Source organism: Poecilia formosa, unplaced genomic scaffold (genome assembly GCF_000485575.1).
Source record: "Poecilia formosa unplaced genomic scaffold, Poecilia_formosa-5.1.2 Scaffold192, whole genome shotgun sequence".
NCBI lineage: Eukaryota > Metazoa > Chordata > Actinopteri > Cyprinodontiformes > Poeciliidae > Poecilia > Poecilia formosa.
This window is the reverse complement of record NW_006800131.1, coordinates 572,366-594,761: the sequence shown is the minus strand read 5'-3', so window position 1 is coordinate 594,761 and position 22,396 is coordinate 572,366. Positions and strand designations below refer to the sequence as shown.

Sequence of the window (22,396 nt, the reverse complement as noted above, 5' to 3'; positions counted from 1 at the left end):
CAACATTGTACATAAAGACCATAGTTAGGCTTATCATTTTAAATGGTTTTCCATGAATAAAACGTCTCTCTGCTTTTAACAAGTGTGTAATGATCTAACAGTGGATTCTTTGTCTATAAGTGTCAATCAAACAAGACTGCAAATGTTTTGTTTCAAAGAAACTAGAAGTGTTGGAAGTGATTGTAAGAGAACATTTGAATGCGAATGTTTCCATTTAATTTGACCAATGTAAATGTTTTAATGTATTAGCTCATTTTGCTAGCAGTCCCTGGGGTCTGGGGTTGTCATTTTAATATACTGCTTGTGAGTTCAGCTGCTTTCGTGTCTACTTAAACTTAAATTGTTATTTACACAAAAAAGAACATAGAATTTGTAGGTCATAATCATTGAACATAGCACCTGTTTAAAGCAAAAATATTTTTATTAAACCCATAAACATTAGTACTTAATTTAGGTAATTATTGCTTAAACAGCTCAGTTGTATTCTGAAATTTACAAATAACCACTGCTATATTGGGTTACAAGGACTATGGAAGAAAACTGCACTTAATGCAATAAAGAAATCTCTGGATATAGTATTTATTACAAAAGTTAGTGCATGCTAATTCCTGATAGCATGCGTGTCATGCAGGGAGCTTTCTTTTTATAAAAACATAAATACTTTAACTTTTGTCTATTTATAAGGAAAACTATTTAACTGCGTTCTGAGCATTCCAAAAAAATTTAATATAGTCTGAAAATAACAGGATCTTTTGGTTTATCGGTTAGTCCGTTGCAAGAACCAGATGCATGCTATTCAGTTAGCATGCATAGCATACTTGAAGCTGTCGCCAAATACAACCGTAAATTGTTGATCTGCAAATGTTTCATTATTGTTTAATCAATTTTCTTCTTTCTGAAAAAATACATATAACACAGTAAGGAAATCACTTAATGTAATACCGTAATTTCTACAATTTTATGAGAAAGTGCATGCTAATGCTTGTTAGCATGCATAGTATACATTAAACCTTCATACACAGCATTGAAGAAAAGAACTGAGTAAGAGTTTATTGAATATTGAATAGTTTATATCGATGAGAACATAGTGAGGAGAAAAACGGAACTTTTCAAACAAATTTTCAGTCGTTCAAGATTATTGGGGTTTTTGTATTCCTACAGATATATATCACTGCGCCTAGTCTGAACGTAGTACCTACCATAGAAGAAACAGCAGTAAAAGCACAGAGGGCGGAGGGATCCGTCTGCCCTCTCACAACACACAACCAGCCTCAAACGTTTTCTTGGTGCTAAATGCTAACAGCAGAAATTCTCTGTTGATCATATGTTCAGACTTCATTTTTTAAAATACAGATGTTTAGTGGTTTCAATTTTAATGGAATAAACATATAGTTATCATACTAAAAGCGAAGAGAAGGTAAGTGCACGCGAAATATTCTTGTCAAACGTATATCACACTGTTTATGAAGTGAAAGAGTTAGCTGTTCGGCTAGCTATTAGCTTCGTTAGCTCAACCCCTAACTGGCTCAGGAAGGTGGGGGCAAGATCGTGCATGCAGGGAGAGCCCTTCGTGTTTGCTGCAAAACACAACATTGCCAGTGATTTTCAAAACTGCACGTCAGGATTATTAGACTGAAAGTAAGTGTAAAGTCATTAACTTTAGCAGCTAGTGCGCTTTATGGTTGTTAATGTTGAGGTAGCGTCTTTGAACTGTTTTTGAACGGTTCATTAGTCGGTTAGCTCACCTAGCTAATTGAAAAGCTAAGCCTTAAAGAGGTAGTACATCAGTACAACATCTCAGTAACATCAATTTTAAACAGCATTAGATGCGATCATTTAATAGAGTTTGCAAATTTAAATGAACGATAAAAAGTTACAAATCTAATTCATGGACAACAGTGTTTGAAGTAGCATTTGTAGCACGGAGCTAACACTCTTTGTACCGTACATACGGTAGGTGTGAAATTCATTTTTATGGTTTACAGTTGAGGTAAAAATTATTTAAGTTTGGTGATCAGTAGTTGAATAGTACATATAGAATCTGTTTTGTTTCTGATCACTCACATATTCTTTTTTTTTTCTCCTCATCGTGTTAACGTGTGATTTGGTTAAGATTTGATTTATACGGTATTTTGTTTGTGTTTATTTCAGATGACCGATTTATATAGCTGACATAATATAAACTTTTTGTTTTTGTTTTTCATTTTTACTGCTGACAAATAAACACCCTGGACAATTATTTAGAATTTTAAAAAGTATGTAGAAATCCTAAATAAAACAAAGGGTTCAGATTTTGTCCCTTTGTTACTGTTAATATATTTACTTTTTTGACTCAGACATTTGGAGGTGTTTTACAGCGCTCCGTTTGTACGCACTTCAGAGTCATTAAAGGTGATGTTTGACAACTGATTACTTCTTTTAATGCAGTCAGACTATTCAGGGTGCTGTGCAAATGTGTCTACAGTAAATAATTTTGTTTGCTTATAACTTCATAAATTTATCAAGATGATGGATCAAATATTATCAAAAGAACTTTTTCACAGTAAATGATAAGCATTATGATAAATGCCCACCCAAACATCAAACTCACCATGTATTATTATTTTTAAGCAGACCTTAATTCATGTCACCTGAAAAATAAGATGTAAGAAAATATTGCATCAAATCAATTCTTTGTCATTTTGTTGCTGCGTAAACTAGAACTGCACAGACGATTGCATTGTCATATGATTTTTTTAATTTTAACACAGTGATGCTAATTTTCTGCATCGTTTAATCTGTCGTCACAAATGAACTGTTTGATGAGTTTAGATGTCTGATAGTGTTCTAGCAGCTGGTCACTTTTTAAACTTTACAAAGTTTAAAGAGTGTTAGAGTTTGTTTATTTAAAGAAAGGGGAGCAAAGAAACTTAAAATTGCTAATCTGACATTTTTTAACTGCACTTCAAACCTCAAAGTAATGGTGTCTTGCTAATTTAGATTAATTGAAGGGTTAAATTATTTCTTCAGTTTGTCACAGAGTTCTGCAAATAATCCATTTATATTGGTTGTGTTAAATCCAAATAAAACTTGGAGGACTGGATTACTACTTTGTTTAATCTATTTATACCTTTTATATTGTCTTTAATATAAAAAAATCAGAACATTAAATAATTTAAATTGTACATCTTGAGATTTATGAGTTGCCTGATATTCCAGTATTTCACACAGTTGCTATTTATTTTGCATGGAGCCTATAATAAATGTTGTGGGTGTTTTATTTGCAGGTGAGGAGTGGAAGATGATGGAGGTGGAGACAGCGGATAAAGGTCAGAGTTCAGAGAGTCATCATAAAATAACATATTGTTCAAAGTTTCTAACACTGACACCAATAATCGTAGGACTGGATGGAGATTTGTTGTCTCTTTTTTTTTTTAATTTATAGAAATTTTAAAATTTGTGGTGCAGGAAATATAATATTACTACCTGTAATAAATCTGCAGTTGGTAACTTTTATTAAAAAAAAATAGTTTTTTCATTTTATTTTTTAAAACTGTGACTAAGTTGTGACAGTTTAATATGAGGCAGATAATCTGTGAAAAGATGAATGTCCTCCATCTCTTCCTGAGTTACTGCTGTCATCTGTAGAAACACACCGCTCCCAAAAATAACCTGTCATAGCCAGGAGGAGAGTCTTAGCGCTGTCAATCATCCTCATGTACTCGCTGCTGAATGTGCTAATGGTGGACAAACAGCTTACAGTTACAGGAAAACCTTTTATCTGCTGTCATTGGTGGAAATGCTAACTGGCATTAGCATCATAACAGGCTCTGTTGTGGTGAAGCAGCAACAGAGCAAAGAAGGTGGGATGGTGAGCATGAGAGTGATTGACAGCACTGAAACCCTCCTCCTGGCTCTGATTGGTTGTTTCTAACTGAGTGGTATGTTCCTGTAGTTTGTACTGTCACAACATGGTGACAGTTTCAACTTATATGTAAAAATCCTTCTTTTTTAAAATAAAAACTACATGCTGTGCAGCTTCAGGAAGTTGTTTTTTGTAACGGTTGTGCCAATAATTGCAGGACTGAATGTAGATTTGGCTTTTTTTTTCTAGGAATTGTAAAATCTGTGGTACAGGAAACGTGTTGTTAATCTTTAATAAAACTGGTCTCGTTTGCAGCAGCGTGTGCTTCATCCACTGCGGCAAATCATGAGTGGGAGAAAAGCCCTGAACCAGTCCGGATCATCCAGATCCCAGCCCAACCAGTCACCACAACCTCCACTCCCATTAAGACCGTGAAGGTAATGAGATTTTTGCATAGTGACATCACTGACGCCGACTCGACGTTGAACTGTTGTTCAGTTGTAAGTTGCTGCAATGACCCAGTTCATGTCTTCAGCCTGCAGGATCGACTTTGGGCTTCACAGTCAACGGTCGGCCGATCCACCTGCCGCCTGGAGGTCAGTCTGACCGGGTCACACTGGTTCAGGGTTTTACATTATTCCATCACACTTTAGTTTTATTTCATTTTGACTTTTTGTTTGTCTAGTTCAATTAGTTTTAATTAGTCTTTAAAAGTGTTTCTTAGTTTTTATTAGTTAAATTTTGTTTACTTCAGTTTGTTTAAGTTTTAGTTGTTTTACTTTTTTATACTGTGATTAATTTTTAGGTGCAGAATTAAAAAGTTTTGGTTATGTACACATTGATTGGATAATAAATACTCAACAGAAAATATTATAGACAGCGTTAAATGTAGACGACGTTCCCTGATCTACTTTTTTTTTTGTTTTGGTACATCGTTGACTTTTAAATATAGAAATATTCAAATTAACGGTTCCTTCACACCAGCCTAGTTTAATCCACTTTAATTAAACTCTAATTTGTTTATCTAGAAAGTTTGAAACTCTGATGCGGACCAGAAAAGTGAACCCGGGCCCATTGAATGAATTAATTATTTTTAGGAAATCAAATAAACATTTTATTTCCTGAATGCAACAACAGAGCATTCCTTTAGTGAACTCTTGATGCATCTGCAGCTAAAAAGATGCATCCAACACCAACATTTTAAAGCTCTGTCCTCCAAAAACAGGAAGAGGACTACAATGCAAGGAATTCTGGGTAAATACAACCAAAACAAACATCTAACGCTACCAGGAGAAATGGCTCGTGGTCTTTTACCAAAAAGAAAAGAGAAATCCTACACCCACTAAAATCTGATGCTACTCTATTGTTTTTGTTTACATTTTGTGAAGAAGGAAGTTGCGCTCATGTTGATTCCTTCAGTGGTTCTCGGTGCAGCGCCCCCACAGGCGAGGAGGGGAACGAGTTCATCAGTTAGTTTGATTTGTTTGACGCAGTACAGCAGCTGAAAACGTAATAAATGTTGACATTTTGATCCCCAATCGAACCAAATCCACCAGACCAGCAGAAAACACAGTTAGTTGTGCAGCTCAGCTCCTTCATTCACTAAAACTTTTCTGTCTGTCCTGCAGGTGGCGCTGCAGAGCTGAAGCTTTGCTCTCACCCTGGAGGCTCAGCCAGCGGCTTCACTTCGATCCAGATCCCCGTCACTCTGACCCTCAGCAGTCCTCTGGGGACTCACTGCATTTCCACCTCAGCCTCCCTCACCGCCTCCTCTTCCTCATCCTCCTCTTCCTCTGCTCCTCCTGCTGCTGCTGCTTCGTCTCTCTCAGCGCTGCTTGAACCCATCCCCATCATCACAGGTTCTCACCTCAGCCACATCTGGAGTCACCTGGCTGTGTTTGACCTTTGACCTGACTGTCTTCTCTGGTGCAGGTATAGTTTCGGGTGAGGCGGCCCAGAAGGTTCTGAACGACCACAGCGTGACGCTCAACTCCAGCTCTCAGAAGACAAAAAAAGCTCCGCCGGCTGCCGGAGCCCCGAAAACGAAGAAACCCCGACCCAGCAGGATCGCAGCGCCCGACAAGCTGCTGCGAAAAGGTAAAAGTCAGCCGGAGCCGGTTTCAGCATTTCCGCTGCTTTTCTCCTTCTGTATTGATCATCTGCTCCTGTCACTCAGATTCATCAGTGGCTTATTGAACTGTTAGCTTTAGCGATACACGATAGATCGGTACTAACATCGGTATCGGCCGATTTGTATCGGTTCATTATTTATTTCCATCTGTTTTTCTGCTGCTGCAGTCTTCATGTCAGGCTGCAGATAACGATTGATTTATCAGTATATTGATTATTCTGACGATTAATTAGATAGAAAAATTGGCACATTCTGCATATTTCTCATTTAAATCTTTTTATACAGTATTAAAAATACAAATAAACAATTCAATTCATCTTTAAATCAGAAAAGGAAAATTTAATTTAATAAAATTTAATCTGCAGAATGGGCCACATTTTTTTACCTGATTGTCAGAATAATTGATTAATAAAATAATAAGCAGTTTCAGCTCTAATCTGAATGAAGCTCTGCCTCCTTTGATAAAGTCCAGACTCTTTTTTTTTTTATATATATATTTTTGTTCTTTTTCTCTCCACAGGTGAGATTGGTGCTGCCACTCCGCCCGACTGTCAGATCTGTAAATCTCAGTACAAACTCCTCACCGAGCTGCGAGGCTTCATGTGTGTAAGTAACAACGTTATCAGACTCTGCACATCGTTTTATTTACCCTAATCTAACCGACGGCGTTCTTCGTCCTCTTCCTCGTCTTCCTGCTGCTGCAGATGTGCAGCCCTGCGATTGCTGAAGCTCTGATCAACCTGAGAAGGCAGAGGATCAAACGCCGCAGGAGGGAGAGAGAGCGAAGAAAAGCCTTGAGGCTCAGCAAAGCGCCTCCGGTTTTCCACAGAGACTCTCCGGTGCAACCAGTTCTGTCTCCTGTGAGTTTAAACTTCAATCCCAGTTTAAATTCCCTCTGACGTCTGACTGGACAGAACTAATTAGAATTTAAAGTTTATTGGTCTTTGAGAATGTATTTTTGCATTATTATACAATAATAATAATACTTGAAAATTGTCTCAAAACAACAATATAATCATTTATGGAAATAACTTCTGGGACTGTTTATTAACTAGCAAAATTTGTTATTGTTACAGGTCTAGGTGTTTGTTATTTTGGATATTTAAAATGTTTTCCTTTTCCAATGTGGAGAGTTCATTACAAAATTAAAGTTTCTTGGTCTTTTAGAGAAAAAATTTACATTATACCATTATTGAGATATTTGAAAATGGCCTCAAAACAACAATATTATCACTTATGACAATAATTACTGAGACAATAGTCCCAGAAGTTGCTGTGATATTGTTATTTTGAGACCATTTACAACTAACATAATGTTAATAATGCTAGAACACATCATCAAAGATAAACTTTAAATTCTAATTAACATTTAACGCTGAATCTGGAAAACATTTTGAAATATCCAAAAGGAATACCGTATTTTCCGCACTATAAGGCGCATAGAATAGACGCTACAGTTAGGGTTGCCACCCGTCCCGTATTGAAGCTATACGGGACACGATTTGTTCCGTACTCTACAAATGTGGATGTGTTATAATTAAGAAGTGGTCCCCGAGTACTTTATATAGTAGGCCAGTCATTGTTTCACTCACGGTGTTGGTGTTGCGATATTGTGCCCAACTGCTTTCTGGGTAACACAGACCAACGGACACGCTGCCGCCGCAGTCTCTGTCCCCCCACCCGGCTTTAAATGTATAGGGGCTGGTCCCTTGGTAACCCTAGTCGAAGCGCCCCGGATGAATGTCTAAAGCCACTTTGTTGACATAAAGAATGTCAACAAACAGTCCGACTCCGGTTGGCGAGGAGAACCTTCCGCGACTGGGCCGGGGCGTGGCCGGACGATGGTCACCCTTCTCTGTTCGCCCACAGCATGTTGGTGGAGAACGTGGTGCTAAATGACCTGCAGACGACCTGATTCTAGACGGTCGGTAGGTAGCTAGGTCAGTCAAACTTTATTAACAAACCAGCGTTCTGACAACTGTCCCAGCATGCACCACGCGCTTCTTATTCTACGGGTGAAAATGAAGTCGGCGGCTGCTTACCGTAGTTGCTAGACCTGTTGTGGCTCAATATTGGTCCATATATAAGGCGCACCGGACTATAAGGCGCACTGTCGGCTTTTGAGGAAATCGAAGGTTTTTAGGTGCGCCTTATAGTACGGTAAACAAAACAGAAACAAATAAAATTAATTATAAGGTCTCAAAAATGGCCGATGCATCAGACTGAAGGCTTTTGTCATCCAGTTTTTGGTAGAAAAAGAGAAAAGCGATAAATCAGGACCTCGTTTTAATTTATCCTGCGATAACTTCCTTCATTTTGTCCCCTGAAGATCAAAGCCATCACTCCTCCGCGGAGGATTCCTAAGCAGTCTGGAGACGTCCAGTCGGAGGAGCTCAGCAGCCCCACGTCTCCAACCCTCAGCCCCCCAACGCTGGAGAAGTTTCTGCCAGTCGACTATCCTCCCAGTAAACTGGTGATAATGGTGGAGGACTTCTTCTACGGTCGCGCCCCTGGATGCAGCACGGATAAAGACAGCCCGGACGAGAAGTTCGGCGGGGTTTTCCACTGCATCCACTGCCCAGCCGTTCTCAGCAACAACATCCAGTGAGACTTTTCACTTTGAGTCGATTGGTTTCGCTGAGTAAGTCGCTGATTCTCGTTGCTTTGCTGTTTGTGTTGCAGGTTGATGGACCACATACAGCAACACGTGTTGTCTCAGGAAGACGGACATGGTGACAGCGTGTCCACCTGTCCCCACTGTTTCCGTCATTATCCGTCTCCATTCAGCTTGCAGAGCCACATAAAAGACGTTCACAGCCAGAGCGACTCAGCAGGTATTAAACTACAGTGTCTTTTTCTGCTCTGACATGCGTCTATATTTGACTCATATTAATTCATTTTCTTCAGTTATTGTAGATGGTTTTGGAGTAGCTCTGTGTTTTCATTGAGTCTTTTCTTTTTCAAGGTTTTCTGATGTGTTCCTGCTGTCAGCTCATGTTTGACTCATTTTTGTTATTATATCCTTTATTTTTCCAGCTACCTTGTATTGTTGTAATGACTTGATATTAGATTATTCCAAGAAACATTACATGTGGCTGTAAAGGTTACTTTTAAGTTAGTTTTGTCTCATTTCAAGTGTTATACAATATTTGAACCAGAAACTAAACAGAAATACTTTTAAATAGATTTTGTGTTTTCACAATGAACCAATCAAATCAGAACTCAGCCAATCAGAAAACCGGACAGCTCAGACTGCTGACCAACCAAAGTTGTCGTGTTTTCAACAGTTTTAAAAAGATTTTTCATGAACACTTCTAGGTTAAAATGTGTCCAAAAGGATCAGATAAGTCTGGAAATCTGAACATGTTAAGTGTTTTTTTTTACATAAAATGCGTTTGATGCGTTTGAACCTTGATAAAACACAGCTCAGTTTGCCACAGCTTGTACAGAAAAATGATTTCCAGAGCCGTTAATAAAACAGGGGTAAACAAAATCCATCTTCTTCAGGAACCTGGTTGGTTTACACTGTAAAAACACAAAGTCTTACCAAGTATTTTTGTCTAGTTTTTAGTGAAAATATCTGAACACCCTTGAAATAAGACAAAACTAACTTACAAATTTCAGCAAAATATAGGTGATCGTTCTTAATATTAATGAAGAAATACTAGTTTCCATTGGAAGCATGTCTTGTTATAAGTGAATTCATCTGCTAGTGCTACAGCTCTAACTGGGTTGCTAGGTAACGGGCTTGGCTTGGCTGGGGTTGCTAGGTAACGGGTCATTGGCAGTTGATTGTGAAATAAGTGAAAAAATCTTCCAATTTATTTTGTACTTTTCTTTTATCAATGTTAATGGATTATTAACTTAAAACAAGTTTGTTCTCAGTTAGTTTTGTCTTATTTCAAGCGAACTAAGATATTTTCTCTAGAAACTAGACAAAGGAACTTTGTAAAATTTTGTTTTTTTAATTGCAGTAATGAGGAGCTGATCTGAAAAATCCAAAATAAGCAGTCGGGTTGCAAAAACAGTTTCCTAACCTGCTGTTGATCTTGAAAACCTCTTGACTCTTTGTGACGATTTGTTTCCTGCTCCAGTGATATGCAAGATCTGTGAGGTGGCGTTCGACAACGAACCTGCCCTCCTCTGTCACATGAAGAGCACCCACAAACCAGGAGAGATGCCCTACACCTGCCAGGTGTGTTTCTGCTCAGACTCCTCTTCATCCGCCTCCTCTTCGTCTGCCAGGTGAATCTGATCCCTGCTTTGTGTCTGCAGGTGTGTGAGTTTCGGTCGTCCTTCTACTCCGAGACCTGGTCTCACTTCAGAGAGGATCACTGTGACACCAGGGAGCTGCTGTGTCAGTACTGCCTCAGAGTTCTGCACACCAACAGCTGCTACCAGCAGCACGTTGCCCGCCATCAGGTACGCTGCTGCACTGATTAACGCTGTGCAACCTGAAGAGCGGATTGAATAATCCTGCGTTTGTTTACAGAAGAAACAGACACTCAGCTGTGATAAGTGTCGCCTTCACTTCCTGTACGTCAGAGAGCGCGCTGAGCACAAGGCGCTGCATCATAAAACTCACGTCACTCCGCCCCAGCTGAGTGGACTCAAACCCGGGACCAAGGTACGCCTCATCTCTGCACAGTCTGCTCTGAATCTGTCAAATCAACATTAAAAAACCTCATAATCCTGCAAAAAGAGAACAAAATTCAATTCCAATTCAAAAATACCTTTTTAATCCCAAAGGGAAATTAAATAAATAAATAAATGAATAGCTGTGAGTCTGCTTTTCCCCATTCCATCAGTTCGCTCTGAAGCACTTTGACAGAAAACCGTCCGCCCTAGACTAATTTCAACAATATTTAATTTAAATAAAAACCTCACATTTACATTTTTCTCAACTAAAAACATTTAAGTTATTCCCATAAGTTGGTTTGCAAATGAATTTTTTGCATTAATGGTGACCTGTTATGCTTCCTTGAGCATCTTAGCATATCTCTGACCTATAGGAAACATTGCAGTTTTTGCACAAAATGATTCTCAGATAGTGAGATTTCTGTCTGCTTAGTTCTGCCTATTTTGACCTCTGTCACTTTAAATTCTAATAATGTTTACACTCATACCTGAAAGTTGCTAAAAAAAGATGCAAATTTTACATCAAATGCATCTTTGAAAAGCATTAGTGGAGCCTCCTGCATAACCAACAAATTTCAGCAAGTGGTTAACAGCACATTCAGCAGTAAAACCAGCTGACCAAACATCCTGGTTCACATGTCACCATCATCAGTTCAGGTGACATGTGAACCCATTAATTCACACATCTGTCCATCTGTCCGTCTGTACATCTATCAATACATGTCTGTTCTTTCAACTGCAAATTAATCAATGTTTTAAGCTTCCAATTTAAAGTCAAACATCTGTAGAAATATCTCAAATAAATTTTTGTTGGTACTTTAAAGATAGGCCATAAAAATTGTAGAAAACTTGAAACAGTTGGAACCCACTGGATGATTTGACACAGCTGAACAGAAACATTTTACAGCCTAAATGTTACAGACACTGAGAGTCTGATGGAGCAGCAAGTTTGATGTTTGTTTTTCACTAAAGATTTTGAGTTTGCAGTTTGTTAGTTTTAAGTTTGGTGAGTATTTCTTCTTGAATTAAACTTTGCATTGTTTCTGTTCTTCTTGCAGGTAACAGTCAGGATGTATTCTATAATCGGTTCAGAGAAGAAGGACGAACTGGACAAAGTTTACATTCCCTCAAAGGTCAGATATTGGTCAGATATTTATTTAAAGGCCATCCGCCACATGCAGCAGTTTTTCTGCCATGCTTAATTAAATTTTTGTTTTTCAGGTGGTCGATGTGGCTCCGCCTCTCCTCCAACAGGAAGGCACCAAACAGAGACCAGTCGAGCGTTTGGGTTCGCTTTTGTCTGGTTTGAGCGCCGACAGGTAGGATTACTGAACCTCCATCTCTTCTTTAAGACGAAGTAAAAACAAGTCAAGCAGCAGAAAATCTGGATTCAACAATGTAAAATAAATTAAATTGTGGTTTATTTGTTTTACCAAAATAGCAGCTCAGAGTTGCAGCTCAGACTAAAACAGGGCTGTAAATGATTCATAAACATTAAAGTAATCAAAACCTAACATTTCCTTTAATCTTGTAGAGAGTTCCTTTTAGTTATTAGTGTTTGGTTTTTTGTAGCTTTAATTTTAAGGCCTTAAACTTCATTTTGTGAATAAAATAAGCCTGGAATCGATGCATCCAAGCATCTTTTGTTTATTATAAAACAGTCAAGAAGCGGGGAGTTGCTTAAAGGAGCCAATCGTGTTCCTTCTGTCAGTATTTCTTTAAATCACACGGCTCTTTTGGCTCATTCCCGTGTGAAGTCTAACATCTTCCCGGGTCCACAGAGTGTTATTGTCTTTAAAATCCCCCAGCAGCTGCACCGTTTACATTTCTCAACTTAATGATGAACTGCTCCCAACGTAAACAGCACAAACCTGTGATTAATAACTGTGGAAGGTTCTTGTTGGGTTTATAAACACTGTTTAAATTTACATCCATGCAGAACAAGACAAAATACACAAAGTTTGATTTGTGTTTTATTGTATTTATTCCACACACTGAAGCGCAGATGTCCTATTTGTATATATAGTTTTCTTTTTTAAGGTCTCCCGGCTCCTAAAGCTTATGTCAACAACTGAGAAATTAAGTTTGTTTGAATGTCCACATGGATCACTTGAATGGAATAAAAACTTAATGCAACAGAATAAACCTTTGTTTTTTTCCTCCACTGGTTTCACAAACCCAACCGGTGTTTAGAAGAATCAGGTCTTATAACGGATTCAGTTTCTCTGTTTACCTGCTTGTCTCTGTCAAAAAAAGAGGAAGGGATTTTTCTTTGAGTGTTTTTGCAGAAAAAATAAATATTTAGTTTTTCTTTTCAGGTGATCAAATGATCAAATTCAGTCCACAATCTTTAACAATCAGATTAGTGTTCCTTTAATGTAGCAGCAAAATTAAATCAGATACCTGCTCTGCCAGGCGGCCATGTTTTCTTCCAACTGTTACACTGTAAACAACACAGAGGACGTGGCTTACTGTTTGATTGGTGGAAAGTGACAATAAGCTACAAAAACCTGTTCAAAAAGCAACTGAAAAATTGTGTTTTTTTTTTTTTTTTTTTTTTTAAAGCAGTTTTGCTGCCCCCTGTCACAGTGGCACCCTGGAGAAACAGCCAGCCGTATTGGAAATTAACTACTGAATCTGTCAGTATTAATGCTGAAATCTGCTGTAACATAAAATAATTTAGTTTGAACGTTTGAAGTGAACATTTGAATACATTGAGCTGAAATAGATTAATTTAGAACCAGGCTGAAGCCCAGAATCGTCTTTTTTCTCTTTGTGTTTCAGCGACTTTGACCCGTCGCAGCGCTGCATCGAGTGCCTGAAGACTGTCCCGGACCTGGAGATCCATTTCCCAACACGAGTTCACTGCTCCTTCTGCAAGTTCGCCACATGTTGCTCCAACTCCTATGCCAACCACATGATCAAGTATGTGTGCACTTCACCTCAGACCCCGTCCAGCGTTCATTTTGCAGAGCACAAACACTTGAACCCTTTCACAAGTCGACACAATGTGCTGAGATGTCAGTGCAACGTTTTTGGTCAAACGAGCATCACAGGGACAAAACTCTCCTTCACTTATTTATTTTGTCAGATTTCCTCTATTATTTTTGTCTGGTTTCTAGTTCAAATTAGGGCTGAATAATTATTATCATAGTCACCAACTAATTTAGTAATTGATTTGTCATTAAAAAAGACAATTTGCTGTAAAAGTAACACACTCATATGTAAACTTTGCATTTAAGATGAAAATATCTTTGTAAATAAGACTTATTTACAAAGATATTTTCATCTTAAATGTAAAGTTTATATAGGAGTGTCTATTTATATCTTTGTAAATAAGCACTATTTACAAAGATAAAATGATACGTTATTGTATTTTGGCAATAGAATTTGTTTTCTTATTTAAAAAAGGAATTGAATTGTTTATTTGCATTATTTAATGGATTTTTAATATTGTATGAAAAAGGCTAAGGCGGTTAAATGAAAAATCTGCAGAATGTGCCAGAGTTTAATCTGATTAATTGTCAAAATAATCTGTAGAACAATCGATTACTAAAACAATTTAGTTGCTTCCCTTGTGTAAATATTTTAGTACACTTCAGATAAGACAAAACTAACTTACCAGTAACTTTTCGGCAAGAAACAGAAGGTAGTTTTAAGACATAAAATCCTTAATATGAATGAAAAAGTACTAGTTCCACTGCACATAATTTTCCTTATTTCACATTCAACTGGCATTGAGCTGTTACCTAGCAACCCTAGCAAAGCCCAGACCGTCACCTAGCAACCGGTTCCAGTTCCACTGGCAGATTTTTTCACTTATAACAAGACATTTTTGCCAAGTTAGAAGTCAGATAATCTGCCAGTGGAGCTTTTTCATCAATATGAAGGAATTAATTATGTAAAACAAGCTCCTGTGTCTTGGTAAAAAGTTATGTACAAGTTTATTTTGTCTCATTTAGACAAGCCAAAAATACTTGGTAAGATTTTTTTTTGCAGTGTAAATTTGTTATTTTGTGGCCTTATTCAGCATGTTTTTTGTTTTCCCCCCCAGTAATCACACCACATGGAAAGACCCTCAGTTTCCAGCCGTCTTCCAGTTGAATCCAAGGTGAGCGATGAGAATCTGATGGGTGTAAATGGGTATTTCAGATGGACTGAAGGTGCAGGCCTGTTAAATTCCCTGGTTGTTTACTTTTCAGGTTACCCCAAGCTTTAAAGTGCAATTCGTGTAAGTTTACCACCTTCAACGGGGATGCGATGGCCAATCACGTGACGCAGAAACCGGATCACGTTTGCATCATGTTAACAGACGAAGGTATAGTACAGAAAATCACTTCGCTCCTGGTATTTACAACTTATCTAACTAAAATATCATTTGTTTATTTTTGTGCACTCATTGCATAGTAATGCGTACATGTGTGTTATTTGTGTTGTTTTGGACATTTGGTGTGAATTTGATGTGAGTAAGACAATATTTAATGAAATTTTGACATTTTTAAAACATATTTTACTTGAGGTACATTATATGACCACCAGATGGCGCCACTGTTGAACATTTCTGTGTTCCATGTTGTTGGCATTTTTGTAGTGACATCCCAACTTTAATTTAGACGTTTTGCTTTTTTCCACACAGAGAGAAGTTCGAAACAACCTGAGAATCAAACGTTTGAAAATCAAACGTCTGTGAATCAAATGTCTGGGAATCAAATGTCTGGGAATGAAACAACTGGGAATCGAACGTCTGAGAATCGAACGTCTGAGAATCGAACGTCTGAGAATCGAACGTCTGAGAATCGAACGTCTGAGAATCGAACGTCTGGGAATGAAACGTTTGGGAATCAAATGTCTGGGAATCTGACGTCTGGGAATCAAATGTCTGAGAGGTAAACACACAACACTGAACAAAACCTCTCAATATATTAGACAATATATTGTCATTTTATTAATAATACTGATTAGATTTGAGGCTTTATTTGGATTTAATGTTCAATTTGTGAAAACAAAGAAAAATAAAATTTGAAGGCAAAATAACGTTTATTTCATGAGACATTATTATGAAATTTATTTCCTTCATTGTTTTCATGAGATGTTGGCTATAATCGTTAAAGTTAACTGGAATAATTGCTTGAATGTTATTGTTTGTTGTACCTAATTTTGCAGTAGGTACAATAAACAAAGGTAACTTTACTCACTTGGTCTTTACATTCAGTAATGAACTTAACTGTTTTACTTTTGACTTGGTTTTCTGAAATAAGTGCACCCTCTGATTATTTGTTTTCTATCAAACTGAGATAAAGAAAACAAAATAATTTGATGAATCTTTTAGGCTACGATTCTGTGAACAGTTTCTTTTGTTTTCTTTATTTTAATCCTCTTTTAATCTCGTTTTTGTCTTAGCCCCCCTGTCAGTAAGAACCTCAGTAATCGTAATGGCGTCTTCATCCCGATTCAACTTGTCCAAAATGGACAGACGTCCCCTCAGCTGTCCGTCAAGGCCCTCAGCGCCGCTTCCTCTCCGCCTTTCAGACCTGCCATGACCATCAAGATCATGGGGGTTGAGAAGGTGAGACAAACTCCTGCAGTGGAGCTGAGGAAGCAATAAATACATTTATTTAATTTCTCTTTGGGAAAATCTTACCAGGTATTTTTTATCTAGTTTCTGGTGTAAATATCTTTGTACTCTTGAAATAAGACAAAACTAACTTACAAATAACTTCAGTAAGATATAGGAGCTTGTTTTAAGTCAATAATTCTTTAATATCTATGAAAAAAATACTTGTTTCACAATCAACTGGCACTGAGCCGTAACCTAGCAACGCCAGCCAAGCCCAGACCGTAACCTAGCAACGCCAGCCAAGCCCAGACCGTAACCTAGCAACGCCAGCCAAGCCCAGACAGTAACCTAGCAACGCCAGCCAAGCCCGGACCGTAACCTAGCAACCCAGTTCTAGTTCCACCGGCAGATTATTTCACTTTTAACAAGGCAAATTTCCCATGTTTTAAATTAAATAATCTTCCAGTGGAACTAGAGATGCACCAAGCCGATGTTAATATCTGAATCGATCCCGATATTTAAAAAAAATTCTAGATTGGTTATTGGTGACATTGTGCTTGATTCATAATGGCAGATCTATTCTCAGTGATGTTATTTATTATTTATTTTTACATTATAAGTAGAATTTCTATCTGTACATTTTAAAGAAAGTTTGTTTTTACAAGGTAGTCAACCTGTTGTTTTTGTAGTTTTCAGTTTCTTTATTATTTTTTCTACATTGGCTGTTACACTCCTAATTTCACTGACTGAACAAAGTAAAGTTGTTTTTACACCTGAGCTTGTGAAGCTATATGTGTATTTAATTGTGTGGTACTGGTGCAGAGTTATCAAATATATTTGTGGGTGAGTATATTTATGTCTGTGTTTAAGAAAATAAATGTTTTAAGTCAGTTCAACACCGCTTCACTATACTGGACAATTATCGGCTCAGAAACCTCAGATATCTGCGTTGAGATCAGAAGAGAAAAAGTGGATTGGTGTACACCTGAGTGGAACGAGTATTTTATCATCAATATTAAGGAATTATTAACTTAAACAAGTTCCTTTATCTTGCTGAATAGCTGCTTGTTTTGTTTTGTCTTGTGTATTAAGATGTCTACACCCAAAGCTAGACCAAAATATAGTATTTTGTGTTTATGTGGTGTATTTTGTCTTTCCTCCTCTCCAGCGGGTGGGTCCTCTGTCCCACGATCAGCTCTGCGTCGTCCTCTCCTCTTTGTGCCACGGGATAAACGAGACGGCTCGCCGTACCAACGTGTCACCCACCACGATCCGGTCCTGGATCGCGTTGCAGCAGCGCGGCCTGGCGCAGAGGAGGTGGGGCTGGAAGTCGGACAAGATGGCGGAGTGGGTCCTGAACCGCAGGGAGCAGCAGCTGAGCGTGACGGAGACTGTTCTGCTGCTGACGGCCCGGGCCGCGCTGGGCGAGAGCACCCAGGTGGAAGACTGCTACAGCTGGACCATAGACTTCATGCTGAGGCACGACCTGGGTCTGCAGACCACCAACAACAACCGGCTGAAGAGCATCCGGGAGAACAGCAACAGCTTCATCCAGTCCATCCACTCACTGGTTGGTTCGGTAGAAAACCCGGAAGGTCCACTTAACTTTATTTAAACCAGAACTTATCAAATAACAGGATCTATGTTGTTTTTATTCACGCTGGACTGGAAGACAAGCCTCCAGCCACTAGGTGGCAGCCATGTTCAAATTATTATCATTGTATCATAAAATTACGACTTTATTCTCTTATTAAAATCAAACAAAAATTCTTATATTATTATTGTAAGCAAACTAACTGCAGCTCACTGACAAAGACCAGGCAATAGATGAAGCCTATTTAGTGATAAACGTTTACAGTTTTAAAACGGTTTAAGTCTAAAAACTAGGGACGCACTGATTTACGTCTTTCACCTCAGGTCACATAGAGCTGGTCCCAGTGGTTTTTACTGATAAATTATTAAATATTGTTTCAGTTTTTGTGGAGGATGTGAAAACATTCCTGATGCCCTTTGGGTCATGACTGACGAGGTTTATAAATGCTCTCCAGGTCCAGAAGGGGGCGCTGCCTCTGCACTGCTGGGGCTGCATGGACGAGCTTCCCGTCTTCATCGACTCGGACCTGTTCTCCAAGCAGCAGGCGTCCGCCTTCCAGCTGTTCGGGTCGCCCGAGGACGAGCCCGTCTTTGACATCGTCCTGTCTGCGCTGTCGGACGGCCGCCTCCTGCCCCCCCTGCTGTACTTCAGAGGAACTGCGTCCAGCGTCCCGGACGGTTTCCCCGACAACGTTCTGCTGGAGGCCCGGGAGGGCGGGTTCAGGGACGAGGAGCGCCTGCGGATCTGGGTCGATAAGGTCAGTGGCGCCATGGCAACGGAAAAGTGTTTGGTGTTAGACATCGATTTAAAAAAAAAAGAATCATTTATAGAAATAATAAATATTTATCTACTTCAGATCATTTTATCGCTTCATTTATCATTTGACTGTCTCTGTTTAGTTACTGACGTCCGTCTATCAGTCCGTTTCCATCCTTCCTTCCTTAATTCATTCATCTGTCAGTCTGTCCATCCATTTCCATCAGTGGCCTTTCATTCATCCATGGTCAATGTTTACATCCTTCTTCACCTTCATCCATCTTCCTTTTCTGTGTTTCTTCCTTCCTCCTTTTTTCCTTAAATCAAACTTGTCCTTCCTTCTCTTTTATCTTCTTTTCTTTCCTTCATCCGCCCTTCCTTTAATCAAACTTTTCCTTGTGTCTTTCCTTTTATTCCCTTCATACTTCCTTTCCTCCTTCCTGTCTTCCATCTCTCCATCTTTCCTTACTCCATTAGTCTGTATTTCTATCATTCCTTCTTTCCTTCCGTCCTCCCCTTTCATCCTTCTTTCTTGTCTTTTTCCCCCTCATCTTTCCTGTTTTCATCCTTCCTTCCTCACTTTTTCACCAAACTTTTCTTTGTTTCCTTTTTTCCTTTTTATTCCCTTTGTCCTTCCTTTCATCCTTTCTGTCTTCCATCTTTCCTTCCTCAATTAGTCTGTATTTCTTTCCTTTGTCTATTCCAGTGTTTCTCAACCCTGGTCCTCACTGCTCTGCTGCTCTGCATGTTTTAGATGTGCCTCTATTCCAGAACAGCTGATTCAAATGATTGCAGACCATCAGGTGCTGCAGAAGCCTGTAAATCACCCAGAGATACAATTCAGGTGTGTGGCAGAAAGGAAATACCTAAAACATGCAGGACAGGGGGCCGGTGAGGACCAGGGTTGAGAAACACTGGTCTATTCTTTCTTTCAATCCTTCCTTCCACATATCAAACTCGTCCATTCATCTGTCCGTCCGTCCGTCTCTCATTGCGCTGTAATTTTTTGTCTTTTTAAACACGATCGTCCGTTGCCGTAGAAACCAGGTTGTTTTCCTTCGAGTCATTCTTGATCTTTAACTGGTCGGTGTTCGGCGCCGTCCCTCCTCTCCGCTCCAGGTGTGGCGACCTTACGTGACCTCCAGATCCGGCGACAGGACTCTGCTGGTGATGGACGTCCACCGCGGTCACCTCAGCAAGGCGTTCAGGGACAGTCTGTCCGCCGTCAACACCCACATCGCCTTCATCCCCGCAGGATGCAGCTGCCGCCTCCAGCCGCTCGAGATCTGCGTGACGCAGGTGCTGCGGGATTTTCTGCAGGTAGGCGGCGGTGGAGGCGGAGCTTCTTTCCTTCCGTCCTGCCTCTGTGTGTGGATCTGTGATGTTCTGATTGGCGGTTCTGTCTCCAGGCCCGGTGGTCCCAGCTGATCGCTGATGGAGGTCTGGACGGGCTTGGACTGGACCAGCTGGCTCTGACGTTGGCCTGCTGGCTCAGTGAAGTCTGCTCCACTCTGAACGCGCAGACCGACGTCCTGCGCAGGTGAGAACACCTGATGATGACATCACAGTTATTTAAAGGCCATTTTAAACGTCTTTAATTGGGTTTTATGGGATTGACCAAAAGACGCCTACAAGACCAAAAGACGCCTAGAAGACGATGCATGATTGGATTTTTCGGATACAAATAAGTATCTGAAAAGGGTGGCATGCATTTGAATTCGGTAACAAATAGTACTGGACAATAAATTATCCCAGAAGTTACTGTAATAAACAATAATACTGTTTTTTTTGGACCATTTTCACCAAAAGTCACAGTAATTACATTTAATCATATTTTCAAATGTATTTATTGATACACTCAATGACTAGACAGTGGAGAAAATAGTAAAAATAACAATATGGACAGTTAAAAAAAAAACATTAATTGGAATTTATTATGAAAACAATAAATCAACATTTTTATAATGACAGGAAATGTATTATAATAAATGATAAGTAACATGACAAATACCCATACCCATTAGGAATACATTAAAAGATGCAAATAATAAAATAATTAAATTCCCTTTTTTGAATGAGAAAAACATTTATAGCCTAAAATGCAATAGGAAAAAAAATTCAAATGTACGCCACACTTTTAAGATTTTTTAAAAAGATTTTAAAATATTTTGTGTTTACTTTCATCTCTTAAAATACATTTAAGTGTAAGCTTTTCACAAAAAGTGAACACATTTAAAAGTGTGAAAGCTTTTACTCACTGCTTCCACGACCTTCTTCAAGGTCATTCACGTTGGCTTGCAGCCTGCAGCACCTGGAGAACCAGGGAGAGGCGGCAAGGATGATCACAGCTCTGACTGAAGTGCTGACCCAGCCGCTCGACTCTGGATCTCCAGAACCCAGACCAAAACAAGAGCGTTTACTGGAACGGACGCCTCCACAGCCACCGCTGCTGGTGATCAAGGAGGAGAAGACAAACGGTTGGGATGAAGAGAAGAAGCAGGTGGAGGTCGGCAGCCTGTCCGCCCTGCGGCAGGTGTTCAACAGCGAGAGCGACGCCGAGTCGTTTCACGGCTTCGCCGACGTCTGATTCTTCACCGCACATCGTATAAACAAGCTGCTGCATCCGGAGCCTCTGATACGTTTAGAGACGCTCATAAATGCTACTGACACAAAGCTAGTCGAAGGAAAACAGGAAATGCTGTGTGTTTTTAAGGTGGAAAAACTTTATAGACATTGGTATGTAATGATCAGAAACATCAACATGAATCATGAAAAATAATCTAATATTGATTCTGAAGCTCAGAATGGAAACATGAGTCTTTTCACTGCATAATTATTACAAATTAAAGTTGTAACTGCTGGGATGGTTTCTCACTGCTGCTTTGTAAAATAAACCTTATTTTTGTTACTTTTTTACTGTACCAATGAATTATGTGATGTTTTTTCTAGAAAAATAAAGGAAGTTATGTTCAAATTGATGTCACTGACTCAATAAATTAAGAACTGAATGAGAATTTATATAATAAGGTGTCAGTGAAAACTTAAAAAGTCTTAATTGTATGTATTTAATATTAAGTCCTTTAAGCGTCTTGCATTTAGTTGTGACCAGGACTGTTTAATCTCGTATAATCTGTGGGGGTTTTTTCTCGCTGGAATTTTTAGTCAGGCAAATTTTTGAATTACGCGCATGCGCAGAAGCATAAATTGAGTTCTGTGAGTCGAAGCGGTTGAGGCTACGGCTAACTAGCTGCTAGCTGGCTAGCTAGCTGTTTTGCTTTTATTGTGGGTTAAATGCACATTTATCGGACGACGTTAGCCATTGTATTATTTCTGCAGATAAACTCATATAATAAACTGCAGTTATCATATGCAAAGCACAAAGAGCCACAAACAAACCTCAGAAATATCAGTTTTGATCTCCTTGCGTGGCTAAAGCTCCCCAGAAAACAGTCGCCGTTTCTACTACTATTAGCACTGGCCTAAGAACGACACAAACTCTAGTCGGAAGTTTAGTGGATTTTAAACACAGTAATCAAGCACTAGTCCTGCCTATTTTTTTATTATTATTTCAACTAAATTGTTAATATGGAGGTTGTGGAGAAATAAAAAAAAAATGTAATCAAGTATATTCATGCTTTGAGTGAGTTTAGCATATTTTGAATATCAAATATAATGGTTTATATTGCTGCACTATGTTAAACCCTTTACAAATTTGTATTCTCCTTATAGTTTGAAATGTTTCGGCTAAGGCCAAGATGAATAACCTTGTTTGCATGCAACAGACAAGGAGCGTAAATTATGCTAGAACAAGATGTACGGAATGCTCTAGCATTTTCTGGTAGAAAGGTGTAGCATCTAGTACGTAGAAGAAAACAT

At 38.9% G+C, this 22,396-nt stretch overlaps 1 protein-coding gene across 5 annotated transcripts; it reads left to right on the top strand.

Moving 5' to 3' along the window:
* The first annotated feature begins 1,173 nt into the window (after nucleotides 1-1,173).
* LOC103147975 (pogo transposable element derived with ZNF domain) lies at nucleotides 1,174-21,494 on the top strand. 5 transcript variants are annotated; one of them, XM_016678894.1, is made up of 25 exons: nucleotides 1,174-1,417; nucleotides 3,267-3,308; nucleotides 4,160-4,281; nucleotides 4,380-4,440; nucleotides 5,473-5,703; nucleotides 5,777-5,941; nucleotides 6,496-6,581; nucleotides 6,680-6,835; nucleotides 8,305-8,579; nucleotides 8,658-8,809; nucleotides 10,070-10,170; nucleotides 10,251-10,397; nucleotides 10,471-10,602; nucleotides 11,672-11,746; nucleotides 11,835-11,932; nucleotides 13,398-13,538; nucleotides 14,668-14,724; nucleotides 14,816-14,931; nucleotides 15,250-15,499; nucleotides 16,014-16,179; nucleotides 17,339-17,740; nucleotides 18,219-18,521; nucleotides 19,640-19,840; nucleotides 19,930-20,060; nucleotides 20,801-21,494. In XM_016678894.1, the coding sequence occupies exons 2-25, from the start codon at nucleotides 3,281-3,283 to the stop codon at nucleotides 21,105-21,107; spliced, it is 3,903 nt and encodes a 1,300-aa protein (XP_016534380.1). In that variant the 5' UTR covers nucleotides 1,174-1,417; nucleotides 3,267-3,280; the 3' UTR covers nucleotides 21,108-21,494. The 5 variants fall into 5 exon arrangements, with proteins under 5 accessions (XP_016534380.1, XP_016534378.1, XP_016534376.1 ...); XM_016678892.1 differs by having other exon boundaries at nucleotides 1,179-1,417; nucleotides 4,163-4,281; nucleotides 10,468-10,602; XM_016678890.1 differs by having other exon boundaries at nucleotides 1,179-1,417; nucleotides 10,468-10,602.
* The last annotated feature ends 902 nt before the right edge of the window (nucleotides 21,495-22,396 follow it).

Coding starts and splice junctions, on each gene's coding strand:
- LOC103147975 (XM_016678890.1), top strand. CDS start 3,281: ATGATGGAGGTGGAGACAGCGGATAAAG. Junction 10,171..10,250: donor AGATGCCCTACACCTGCCAG/GTGTGTTTCTGC, acceptor TTGTGTCTGCAG/GTGTGTGAGTTTCGGTCGTC. Junction 18,522..19,639: donor TGCGGATCTGGGTCGATAAG/GTCAGTGGCGCC, acceptor TCTCCGCTCCAG/GTGTGGCGACCTTACGTGAC.